At 44.2% G+C, this 13,121-nt stretch overlaps 1 protein-coding gene and 1 pseudogene across 3 annotated transcripts in view; one reads left to right on the top strand and one right to left on the bottom strand.

Annotated features, from left to right (window-relative positions):
- Positions 1 to 13,121, top strand: part of PACC1 (proton activated chloride channel 1) — a 36,787-nt gene that overhangs the window by 14,130 nt on the left and 9,536 nt on the right. For 2 of the 3 annotated variants that reach the window (XM_021682543.1, XM_044916367.1), the window contains exons 3-4: positions 10,875 to 11,084; positions 12,506 to 12,657. In XM_021682543.1, coding sequence (XP_021538218.1) covers positions 10,875 to 11,084; positions 12,506 to 12,657 — 362 coding nt within the window. The remainder of the gene's footprint in view (positions 1 to 10,874; positions 11,085 to 12,505; positions 12,658 to 13,121) is intronic. The other variant, XM_044916366.1, reaches the window with a different exon arrangement.
- Positions 151 to 10,153, bottom strand: LOC110574158 (annotated as a pseudogene).

The raw sequence follows: 13,121 nt of genomic DNA, 5'->3' as shown, positions 1-13,121 counted from the left end.
AGCCCGACGTGGGGCTCGATCCCAGGACCCCGAGGCCATGGCCCAAGCCGAAGGCAGACGCTCAACAACTGAGCCACCCAGGCACCCCCCCCCCTTTTTTAAATTTAAAATGTGTTTATGGTTTTCCACTCATTTTGATTCAGGTTGCTTTTAGTGCTGCTTCTGTCTGAAGCAGCATCCTTCTGGAAGCTTTGCTTTTTTTCCTTATAGGTTGGCAGAGGACAGCCAACACACAAAACTGCTGTGTTTGTGCATGGCTACAGACGGTGGTGATTTTATAGCACCCTGGGCATTTCACGTCCATGAAGTAGGAATTACAGCACTGCACCAGGCGCTGCTGCGTATGCTTCCGCTTCTCTTCCAGGGAGGGATACAGGAGGTCCTTGCAAGGGCCATGTTCTTGTGGGGAGGTTGTCACTGCTAGGAAGGCCTGAAGTTTGAATCTCTTAGTTCCTTTTTTGTTCTCTTCTGTCCTTTTTAGTTCTATTTTGCCTATCACCCCCACTCTTCTCCCCTCTGGCAACCTCCAACTTGTTCTCTGTATTTATGAGTCTATTTCTGTTTGTTTTGTTTTTTAGATTCTGCTTATAAGTGAAATCATATGGTATTTGTCTTTTTCTGTCTGACTTAATTTCACTTAGCATAATATTCCCTGGATCCATCCATGTTGTTGTAAATGGCAAGATTTCATTCTTTTTTTATGGCTGAGTAATATTCCACATCTTCTTTATCCATTCATCTATTGCTGGACACTTAGGTTGTTTTCACATCTTAGCTATTGTAAATAGTGCTGCAATAGACATAAGAGTGCATATATCTTTTTGAATTAGTGTTTTTGTTTTCTTTGAGTGAATACCCAGTAGTGGAATGGTAGTTCTATTTTTCATTTTTTTGAGGAACCTCCATACTGTTTTCCATAGTGGCTGTATCAACTTACTTTCCCATCAACACTAAGTGAGGGTTCCTTTTTCTGCACATCCTTGCCTACACTTATTTCTTGTGTTTTTGGTACTAGCCATTCTGACTGGTGTGAGGGGATATCTCATTGCGGTTTTGATTTGCATTTCTTTGACGATTAGTGATGTTGAGCATCATTTCATGTGTCTGTTGGCCATCTGGATGTCTTCTTTGGAAAATTGTCTTTCAGATCCTCTGCCATTTTTTTAATCTGATTTTTTGGAGGGTGATACATGAGTTGAATGCGTTCTTGATATATTTTGGATATTAACCCTTTGTTGGATATATCATTTGCAAATGATATATCATTTAGTAGGTTGCCTTTTCATTTTGTTGATGGTTTCCTTTGCTGTGCAACAGCTTTTTAGTTTGGTGTAGTCCCAATAGTTTGTTTTCTTTTGTTTCCCTTGCATAAGGAGACAGATCCAGAAAAATGTTGCTAAGGCCAGTGTCCAAGAGATTAATGACTATGTTTTCCTTTAGGAGTTTTATAGTTTCCAGTCTTAATTCCATTTTGAGTGTACTTTTGTGTATGTGTAAGTTGTAAGAAAGTGGTCTAGTTTTATTTTTTTGCACGTAGCTGTCTGGTTTTCTCAACACCATTTATTGAAGAGACTGTCTTTTCTGCATTGTATATTCTTCCCTCCTTTGTTGTAGATTAATTGACCATATGCAAACATTTCTGGGTTCATTTCTGGGCTACCTACTCTGTTCTGTTGACCTTTGTGTCTATTTTATGCCAGTACCATACTGTTTTGATTACTATAGTTTTATAGTGTAGCTTGAAATCTGGGATGGTGATACCTCCAGCTTTGTTCTTTCTCCAGATTGCTTTGTCTATTCAGTCTTTTTTGGTTCCATACAGATTTTAGTGTTCTAGTTCTGTAAAAATACTATTGGTATTTTGAAAGGGATTGCATTGGATCCGTAGATTGCTTTGGGTAGTATGGACATCTTAACAATATTAATTCGTCCAGTCCATGAGTGTGGTTATCTTTTCATTTTTTGGCGTTATCTTCAATTTCTTTCAACAGCATCTTATAGTTTTCAGAGTACAAGTCTTTCACTTCCTTGGTTAAATTTATTCCTGGGTATTTTATTCTTTTTGGTGCAATCATAAATGGGATTGTGTTCTTAATTTCACTTTCTGCTACTTTGTTATTAGTGTATAGAACTGCAACAGATTTCTGTATGTTAATTTTGTATCCTGCAACTTTACTGAATTCATTTATTATTTCTAATGGTTTTTAGTGGGGTCTTTAGGGTTTCCATATGTAGTATCATGTCATCTGCAAAAAGTGACAGTTTCACTTCTTCCTTTCCAATTTGAATGGTTTTTATTTCTTGTCTGATTGCTGCCGCTAGGACTTCTAGTTCTGTGTTGAATAAAAATGGCAAGAATGGACATCTTGTCTTGTTCCTGATCTTAGAGGAAAAGCTTTCAGTTTTTTACTGTTGAGTATGATGTTAGCTGTGGGTTTGTCATATATGGCCTTTATTATGTTGAGATATGTTCCCTCTGACCCTTTGTTGAGAGTTTTTTAAATCATGAATGGATGTTGAATTTTGTCAAATGCTTTTGCTGCGTCTATTGGGATGATCATATGGTTTTTATGCTTCATTTTGTTAATGTGGTGTATCACATTGATTTATTTGCAGATATTGAACCATTCTTGAATAAATCCCTCTGGAATAAATCCCACTTGATCTTGGTCAATGAACTTTTTAATGTGTTGTTGAATTTGGTTTGCTAATATTTTGTTGAGTATTTTTGTATCTATATTCATCAGGAATATTGGCCTGTCATTTTCTTTTTTTGGTAGTGTCTTTGGTTTTGGTGTTGGGACAATCTGAACAGAAATCTGTTTAGATTTTTTATCTCTTCCTGATTCAGTCTTGCAAGATTGTATATTTCTAGGAATTTATTTCTTCTAGATCATCCAATTTGTTGTGTATAATTTTTTGTAGTAGTCTTTTATAATCCTTTTTATTTCTGTGTTGTCAGTTTTTTTTTTTTAATTTTATTGATTTGAGAGAGAGAGAGAGAGAGAGCACAAGAGGGGGAGGGTCAGAGGGAGAAGCAGACTCCTTGCTGAGCGGGGAGCCCAATGCGGGACTCGATCCTGGTACTCCGGGATCGTGACCTGAGCCGAAGGCAGTCGCTCAACCGACTGAGCCACTCAGGCACCCTGTGTTATCAGTTTTAATTTCTCTTTCATTTCTGATTTTATTCTTTGAGTCCTCACTCTTTTTCTTGATGAGTCTGGCTAAAGGTTTATCAATTTTTTTATCCTTTAAAGAACCAGCTCTTGGTTCATTTATATCTGCTTGATCTTTATTATTTCCTTCATTTTATTAACTTTGGGCTTTGTTTGTTCCTCTTTTTCTAGTTTCTTTAGGTGTAGGGTTAGATTGAGATTTTTCTTGTTTGTTGAGGTAGGCCTGTATTGCTATAAACTTCTCTCTGAAAACTGCCTTTGCTGCATCCCAAATATTTTGAACTGTTGTGTTTCCATTTTCATTTGTTTCCAGGTATTTTTTTTTATGTTTTTTGATTTCTTCATTCACTCATTTGTTGTTTAGTAGCATGTTGTTTAGCCTACATGTGTTTCTGCTTTTTTCTAGTCTATTTTTCTTGTAATCTCTATAATAGTTTCATACAGTTGTGGTCATAAAAGATATATGATTCCAGTCTTCTTAAACTTATTGAGACTTATTTTATGACCTAATGTGATCTTTTCTGGATAATGTTCTGTGTGTGCTTGAAAAGAATGTGTATCTTGTTGATTTGGGATGGAATGTTCTGTTTATATCTGTTAAGTCTATCTGGTCTAATGTGTCGTTTAGAGACACTGTTTCCTTATCGATTTTCTGCCTGGATGATCTATCCATTGGTGTAAGTGGGGTGTACCATCAATTTCTCTCTTGCTGTCTGTTAATATTTGCTTCATGTATTTAGATACTCCAATGTTGGGCATAGATACTTACAATTATTATATTCTCTTGTTGGATTACTTTATCATTATGTAATGCCCTTCTTTGTCTCTTGCTATAGTCTGTTTTAAAGTCTGTTTTGTCTGATGAAAGTATTGCTACTCCAGTTTTGGGGGGGGGGGTTGTTTTTGTTTTTATTTGTTTTTTTTTTTCTGCTTTTATTTGCATGGTAAATGTTTTTCCCATCCATTCAGGTCTCAGGTGAGTCTCTTGTAGGCAGCATGTAGATGGGTCTTGTTTCTTTATCCATTCAGTCTTTTGATTGGAGCATTTAGACTGTTTACATCTAAAGTTTTGATAGGCGTGTACTTATTGCCATTTTGTTTATTGTTTTCTGGTTGTTTTTGTAGTTTTTCTTTGTTCCTTCTTCTCTTGCTCTCTTCCCTTGTGATTGATGACTTTCTTTGGTGTTATGTTTGGATTCCTTTCTCTTTATTTTTTGTGTATCTAGTACAGATTTTTAGTTTGTGGTAACCATGAGGTTCATATATAATATCCTAAGTATATAGCAATCTGTATTAAGTTGATGGTCATTTAAGTTCAAACACATTCTAAAAGCACTACATTTTTACTTCCCCTGTTTTTATGTATATGATGTCATATACATCTTTCTATTTTGTGAATCTCTTCACTAATGCTTTAGATATAATTGATTTTACTACTTTTGTTTTTTAACCTTTATACTAGCTTTCTAGGTGATTGATCTACTACCTTTACTATATGTTTACTTCCACCCATGAAATTTTTTCCTTTCATAATCATTTTCTAGTTATGTTCTATTCTGCTTAAAGAAATCTTTAATGGCCAGGTTAGTGGTGATGAACTCCTTTAAATTTTGTTTGTCCGGGAAACTCTCTCTCCTTCAATTCTGAATAATAAACTTGCTAGGTAGAGTATTCTTGGTAGAAGGTTTTTTCTTTCAGCACTTTGAATATATCATGCCACTTCAATGTTTCTGCTGAAAAATCAGCTGATAGCCTAATGGGATTTCCCTTGTTAGTTACTTTTTGCTCTTCTCTTGCTCCCTTTAAGAGTCTCTCTTTGGGGGCGCCTGGGTGGCTCAGTTGGTTAAGCGACTGCCTTCGGTTCAGGTCATGATCCCGGAGTCCCGGGATCGAGTCCCACATCAGGCTCCCTGCTCGGCGGGGAGCCTGCTTCTCCCTCTGACCCTCCCCCATCTCATGCTCTCTCTCTCTGTCTCATTCTCTCTCTCAAATAAATAAATAAAATCTTAAAAAAAAAAAAAAAAAAGAGTCTCTCTTTGGGGCACCTGGGTGGCTCAGTCAGTTACGTGTCTGCCTTCGGCTTAGGTTATGATCCCAGGGTCCTGGGATCAAGCCCCACAGGGAGCCTGCTTCTCCCTCTCTGCCTCCTCCCCGCTTGTGCTCTCTCTCCCAGTCAAATAAATAAAAAAAAAAAAAAAAAAAAAAGATTCTTTCTTTATCTTTAATCTTTGACATTTTAATTATTATGTCTTGGTGTGGACTTCGTTGAATTCATCTTATTTGGGCCTTTCTGGATATCTCTTTCCCCAAATTAGAGAACTTTTCAGCTATTATTTCTTCAAATAAGTTTTCTGCCCCTTTTCTCTCTCTTCTTCTGGGACTCCCATAATGCAAATGTTAATACACTTGAAGTTGCCTCATAGATCCTGTAACCTATTCTCAATTTTTTTTTTGCTTAAGATTTTTAATATTTTCAAAATTAAGATTTTTAATATTATAACAGCTGTATCCCACTTTAAAAAAATTTTTTTTTTAAAGATTTTATTTATTTGAGAGAGAGAGAATGAGAGAGAGAGAGCACATGAGAGGGGGGAGGGTCAGAGGGAGAAGCAGACTCCCTGCTGAGCAGGGAACCCGATGTGGGACTCAATCGCGGGACTCCAGGATCATGACCTGAGCCGAAGGCAGTCACCTAACCAACTGAGCCACCCAGGCACCCACTATATCCCACTTTTAAAAAATTTAAATCGATTAATTAATATATAATGTATTATTAGTTTCAGAGGTAGAGTTCAGTGATTCATCAGTCCTATATAATACCCAGTGCTCATTACATCATGTGCCCTCCTTAATGTCCATCATCCAGTTACCCCATCCCCCCAGCAATCCTCAGTTTGTTTCCTATGATTAAGAGTCTCTTATCGTTTGTCTCTCTGATTTCGTCTTGTTTTATTTATCCCCCCTTCCCCAGTGATCCTGTTTTATTTCTTAAATTCCACATATGAGTGAGGTCATATGATAATTGTCTTTCTTTGATTGACTTATTTCTCTTAGCATAATATCCTCTAGTTCCATCCATGTCATTCCAAATGGCAAGATTTCATTTTTTTGATGGCTGAGTAGTATTCCATTGTGTGTGTATACACACACAATGGAATGTATACACACACAGTGGAATGTATACACACACACACTGTGTATATATACACACACACACCACATCTTCTTTATCCATTCATCTGTCGATAACCTATTCTCATTTTTTAAAATTTTTTTTTTTTTTTTTTTTTTGCTGTTCAGTGGGTACTTTCCATTATCCTTTCTTCCAGATTGCTGATCCATTCTGCATCTGCTAATCTGCTGTTGATGTCTTCTCCTGTATTTTTCATTTCAGTTACTGTATTCTTCAACTCTGGTTGGTTCTTTTTTATGTTTTCTTTCTCTTTGTTGAATTTCTCACTGAGCTCATCCACTCCTGTTTTAGTCTCGTGAGCATGTTTATGACTATTAATCAGGTAGATTGCTTATCTCTGTTTTGTTTAGTTCTTTTTCTGAAGATTTGTTCTTTTGTTTGGAGCATGTTTATATGTCTGCTCATTTTGTTTGATCTTCTGTGTTTGTTTCCATGAATTAGGTGAAACAGCTGCCTCTCCCTGTTTGGAAAGAGTAACATTCATGTAGGAACTTATCTGCATAGACTGTGTGTGCCTGGCTGGGTGTAGCTTTAGCTGGCTGACTGGAGCTGTAGTGGGTGCCAACTCGGGGTCCCTGGGTGTTCTCTGCAGGGGGCACCCTGGAAGGGAAAACTGAAGCTGGCATAGGTGAGGGTGGGATGGGGGTCTGGGGTGTGCCATGCTGGGGCCACCTGGTGCTTGAGCAGGCATGGGTTGAGGGGGGCACCTTGGGAATATGGCTAGAGCTGGTATGGGCTGGGGCCTGAAGCTCACTGAGGCAGGAGGCAGGCTCGAGTGTCTAGCCTCTCCTCCCATCTGTCTACCAAGGTGGAGGGGCAACATAAACGGTGGTGCTCTCCAGCACCTCTGACCCCAGAGAAAATTCTAGCAATTTCCCCACCATTTGTCAGAGGCTCTAGGGTTAGTGAATGGGTGTCCTTCACCTTTAGTCATTTAAGCCTTTTAAACCACAGCTTTTTTTCTGTGCCCCAGGGCAGGTGAATCTGCACAGGGTCCCTCAGTGCTGTTCCTCTCTACTCCAGTCCTCAGTGTCAGGGGAGGTGTGCCTGTTGTTACTGTGTTCCCAGCTCTCGTGCCCTTCTCTGTGTGGTCCCTTTATGTTTTGTTTTGCAGAAGTTGTTGGATCAGCCAGTTCTTCAGGAAGAATTGCTCTATATCTGGGTGTAGAATTGATGTGACTGTGGGAGGACATGAGTTCAAGGTCTTCCTATGTTGCCATCTCGGACCCTCCCCTAGTCTGTTTACATTTAATGTAATTATTGATATAGTTGGATTTGGTTCTACCATTTTGCTGTTTTCTGTTTGTCTCGTGTATTTTTTGTTTCTCCGTTCTTTCCTGCAACTTATAAACCTTATGATATTGTATAATTTTTGCCTTAGATAGTCTTATGTTTTAAAAATACATAAGCAGCTTTTCATATTTACCCACCTGTTTAGCACTTCAGTGATCTTTATTCCTTCCTGTATGTTTGAGAGTTATCATCTAGTGTTAGTTCCCTTTGGCTTTCAGAATTTCTTTAACATGCATTGTGGTGCAGATCTTTTGGTGATGAATTCTCTCAGCTTTTCTGTTTGAAAATATCTTTATTTCACCTTCATTTTTTGAAAGTTAGTTTTGCTGGGATTTAATTCATGGTTGACAGAATTTTTTTCTTCCAGCACTTTAAGGATATTCCATTGTCTTTTGGCCTCCATTATTTCTGATCAAAAATTACCTGTCATTAGATATAATATCCTCTATGTAATTTGTTTTTTTTTTTTTTTCTAGTTGCTCTCAGGAGTTTTTCTCTTTGCGTTTGTAGTTTGACTATGATTTGCCTGGGAGCGGTTTCTTATTTAGTCTGCTTGGCATGTATTGAGCTTCTGGGATCTGCAAATTGATATTTCTTTTCTCCAGTTTTGGGAAGTTTGGGCCATTTTTTTTTTCAAATACTCTTTGTGACCCATTTTCTCTCTTAAGTTAGATGTTGTTAGACTGCTGGATATTGTCCCACAGTTATCTAGATAAGCTCTGTTCAGTTTTTCCTTCAGTTGTTTTTTTCAAATTGTTTAACTTGTGTTTATTTAACTTCAAATGCACTGACTCTTTTTTTCGTGCCTTCTTTTGCTATTAAGACAGTGCAGGGAATTTTTCATTTCATTTCATTACTTTCCAGCTTTAGAATTTCCATTTGGTTTTTTTTTTTTAATTTTATTTATTTATTTGAGAGAGAGAGAGCACGGTGGGGGGGGGGCAGAGAAGGGGCAGAGGGAGATGGAGAAACAGGCTCCCTGCTGAACAGGAAGTCCAATGTGGGGCTTGATCCCAGGACCTCGAGATCATGACCTGAGCTGAAGGCAGTTGCTTAACTGACTGAGCCACCCAGGTGTCCCTGGTTCTTCTTTATAGTTTCTATTTCTCTATTCCCCCTTTGTCCATTCCTTATCTATATATTTTCCTTTAATTCCTTCAAGTGCTGTAAAGTTCCTGTCTGCTGATGGCAACATCTGGGTCATCTTGGCTTTGGTTTCTATACACTACTTTTTTCTTGAGTTTGGGTCATGTTTTCTTGTTTCTTTGCATGTCTAGTGATTTCTGATTTAACAGTAGACATGGTAATGGTACAGTGTGGAGGTTCTGGATTCTGTTACAGTCCTCTGAAGGGTTTTTGTCTTAGCAGGTAGTTAATGTGATGAAACTCAAGTTCCAATTCCTGGGTCCCCTCTACTAGCAGCAGCTGGAATCTCCACTCAGTTCTTTTTGTTTCCAGTTGCTGCTTTTTTTCTTGGGCCCCCTGGGGTCTCCAGCCAAGAATTTGAACATATTTTACTTGCAGATTTGGGGGTTCACCCTCCCCATCCCTTTCAAGGTTCCCCTTAGCTTTCTGACTGCTCTGCCAGCCCTGCACTTTGCCCACTGCCGCAGGGAACTGCGCCCCCTAGAGATGGGGACGTGCCCTCAGGCACAACATGCAAATGTATAAGTCTGATCAGGTGCAGTTGCTTTCCTTCCAAGGTCAACTCTTCTCTCGTTTCTGCCTGCTTTTGATCGCTCCCCAGTGCCTTCACATAACTTTTAAGGATTTGGTCAAACTTTGTAATTGTTGTCTGTAGGAGAGTGGTGTGACTAAGCTACTCTGTCATTGGTGGAAGCCAGAAGCCAAGCACATACCTTTTTGGACTTACATTCACACTTGTCCTCAGCTTTGGGCTCAGCCACTGTGGAGGGAATAGGGCTTTTTCCTCGGAGCTCCAGCTTCGGCCGAAGAGTAGAGACAACACAGAGAGCAGCATGGGAATGTCTCAGTCGGCTTGGGGTGCTGTACCAAAGAACCCCAGGCTGGGTGGCTGAAACAACAGACATTTTTTTTTTTCTCAGTTCTAGAGACTGGAAATAAAAGATCAAGGTGTTGGCCAAGTTTGGTTTCTCATGAGGCCCCTCTCCTTGGCTCGCACATGGCCACCTTCTCCCTGTGTCCTCATGGGGCTTTTTCTCTGTGTGTATATGTCTGGTGTCCCTTCATCTTTCTTATAAGGACACTAGTCCTACTGGATCCGGGCCCCACCGTTATGCCCTCATTTAACCTTAATTAATCTCCTTAAAAGATGCCCTATTTCCAAGCGCAGTCACACTGGAGATTAGGGCTTCAGGGTATGAATTTTTTGGGCAGACACATAATTTAGTCTGTAGCAGAGCATAATCGAGGCTGGGGGCGGTCTGAGTGCAGGCAGGAGAGGCAGAGCCGTGCTGTGGGGATGGCGTCGACACATTTACCCAGCCGTCGAGTCACTTACCGTAGACATGCAGGATGCCACTCTCTTCCAGGCACGTTGTGAAGGGCTAGTGGTTCAGCGTGAGCAAGACTGGCCCTGCCCTCACGGAGCTCACAGCCGAGGAGGATGGAAAGACATGCCACGGATAGTGAGGTTGCAGACAGACGAGAGAGGACGTGAGGGGTGCCTTGGGAGCACTGACAAAGGGGTCCTCCAACCAGTGTATGGGTCCGGGAAGGCATCCTCGAGGAGATGGCCTTCTAAATCAGAATCTGAAGTGTGAGTTAGGAGTTAGCTGTGGAAGAAAAGCTCTTCAGGCCAAGCACGGGGATGGGCAGATGGGAGGGGCCCTGGGGCCGAGGGGGGCTCTGCGCACGGGAGGGACAGAAAGTCATTTAGCACAGCTGGAGCTGGAGGTGCTGGAGGAGCAGAGTGGTAAGGGAGAAGGCCAGAAAAATCGGTTGGGGCCGGTTTCCATATTGGATTGTGATCTGTCCTCCAGATGGGAGGTTCTTAAAGAGAATAACGGTCTCCTTCCGCTTGGAGCCCCCTTTCTGGCGCAATAAGTGCCCGGTGAATGTCGACATGTGCCACGTGTTATGATTTGGGGGAGGGAGCTGAGGTGGGAGGGTTGGGGGTGCGGGTGACCTTGCCTCCTTGGTAAAGCAGATAAAGGGCCTGGAGGTTGCCGACCGTCTCTGGCTGCACCTGCCCCTGGGCTCCGGGTCACCGGTGTGATGTTGTTGTTCAGCCCTGGACAGCGAGTCGGCCTCCAGCAGCATCCGCTTCAGCAAGGCCTGCCTGAAGAACGTCTTCTCGGTCCTGCTCATCTTCATCTACCTGCTGCTCATGGCGGTGGCCGTCTTCCTGGTCTACCAGACCATCACAGACTTCCGTGAGAAGCTCAAGCACCCTGTCATGTCGGTGTCTTACAAGGAGGTGGATCGCTACGACGCCCCAGGTAGAGAGCCTGTCCCGGGCGAGCATCGGGGCCCAGGTCTGGGCCACTGGCTTACAGAGGAGCCCCCGTTGCACTCACCCACCGTGCTGGGCACCACAGGCAGCCGGAGGAGCCCGGGCACGGCCTGGATGTAGAGGACACACGCAGGGAGCTGCTCTCAGTCCCCAGCAGAGCGTGTCCTGTGCCGAGCAGAGGGGTGGACAGGGCCGGGCGTGGTCGCTCGTGACTGGGGTGGGCAAGGAAGGCTTTGCACAGAGATAGGATTTGAGCCGGGCTTTGATAGATGAGAAGAGAGTTTTTCTGGGAGGGGGATCAGTGGGAGCAAAGGCGAGTACAGGGAGGCAGAGGGCTTCCCTGGAGAGGATGTGTCTAGCCTGGCTGGAGCTAGTGAGGAAGAGCCGTGGGAGTGACGGGTGGCAGGGGAGGTAAAGCCATCCAGAGGTGGTTGGGGCCCTGCCTGGGGAGCGGGCTCCCTGCCTTTCCTGTCCCAGCGGGAGGCCAGTCCCCGGGGAGGCAGTCACCTCTGCCGTGGAGTGGAGTGTCTGCCTCAGGGCCGTGAGGCTGGCGCCGGGCTCTGGAAGTGTGGGCATGAGCTCTGGGGGCTCGGGCTGTGCCCACGTGCTGTGTGCACCTGCGCTGCCCACAGGATGCCCGACTCACCCTCTGGATGGCCTGACCACAGGGCAAAGCCAGAGCCTCGGGTGCCGTTTGCCTGGGCTTCTGGAAAGTGTGCGGCTTGCAGCTTCTTCGCCCATCTTTGCCCTGTCTTGTGTTTGTCCCTCTTCTCTGTGGGTCTGCTTTGGTCCCTTGATCTGCGGGTTTTACTTCCTGATCTCTGGGTCTCTCTGAGCTCTGCCTGTGTTTGGTGTCACACACTGCTCTCAGGTGTCACACACCGCTCTCAGGTTGGACAGCTACCGTCAGTAGAGCCTGGGGTGGGGTGCTCTGGCTGAGGGGAGGGAGGGACTGTCGGGGTGTGACTCGCACACCTGGAGCCCCCGATCGAGCAGGAGGTGAGAGGCATAGGGAGCCGTGGGGAGGCCCACAGCCGGGGGCCTCCCAATGAATCCGCAGGTGGGTGCTGGCGCCGACGGTTGGCGCTGCCAGGCTCCGTCACGGAGGCCCCCTCAGGGTGTGCTGAGCAGGGCTGTGAAGTAAGGTGGGTTTTGGTGCAGGCACCAGGGAGGCCAGGAGAGGGGCTTTCTGGGAAGGGAGACTGTGTCTTCCGTTCGAGTAGGGCTTTCTGAGGGCAGCCAATGTGGCTCCCCACCCCCATAACCCTCTTCTTCTCCCTCCTCTGTCGTCACCTGGGGAGTCTTGAACTTGGGTTGTTGGTGTGAAAAGGTGTGTGATGTGATTTTAGGGGTGTGGCCGGGGACTGTGACTTCTGACATGCCCTTTTTCCTGTTTGTGCCCCCTAGGGATTGCTCTGTACCCGGGTCAGGCCCAGTTGCTCAGCTGCAAGCACCATTACGAGGTCATTCCGCCTCTGAGGAGCCCTGGCCAGCCAGGCGACATGAACTGCACCACCCAGAGGATCAACTACACAGACCCTTTTTCCAACCAGACCCTGGTAACTCCCGTCCCCCTGCGCCAGGCCTGGGCAGGTGTCAGCCCTGCGCCCCACGGCCCTCGGTCTTCTTTCTGCCACGAGGCCGCTCACGCTCCCTTTGTGCAGGCCCTCGGCCCCCAGTGACCACGAGGCTGTCCCCAGTTGGAGTCATGGCCATGCCTGGCTGGCCTGCGTCAGGAAGGGCTGTGGGGGCTTCCGCATTCTCCGAGTGATCCTCAGGGATTCCTGACAGCGAGATAAGATCCTGTCCTTGACGGAAGGACAAAGGGCTGCAGGGTGAGGCCAGTGTGGTGTCGTGGAGGGAGTCCTATATCTGAGTGCCCAACAGAATTGCCACGTGGGGCCAACTGAATCATTCGTTCCTGGGGGCGGGGCCTGGGAATCCGTACTTTGAGATAAATAGGCCAATGTAAAGAAGCCAGACTGGGAACGAGGACCCTGGGCCCCGGCGGCACCTGCACAGG

This window comes from Neomonachus schauinslandi, chromosome 6 (assembly GCF_002201575.2).
Source record: "Neomonachus schauinslandi chromosome 6, ASM220157v2, whole genome shotgun sequence".
Taxonomy (NCBI): Eukaryota; Metazoa; Chordata; class Mammalia; order Carnivora; family Phocidae; genus Neomonachus; species Neomonachus schauinslandi.
Note: the sequence above shows the minus strand (reverse complement) of the source record. Positions and strands in the feature narration are given on the sequence as shown.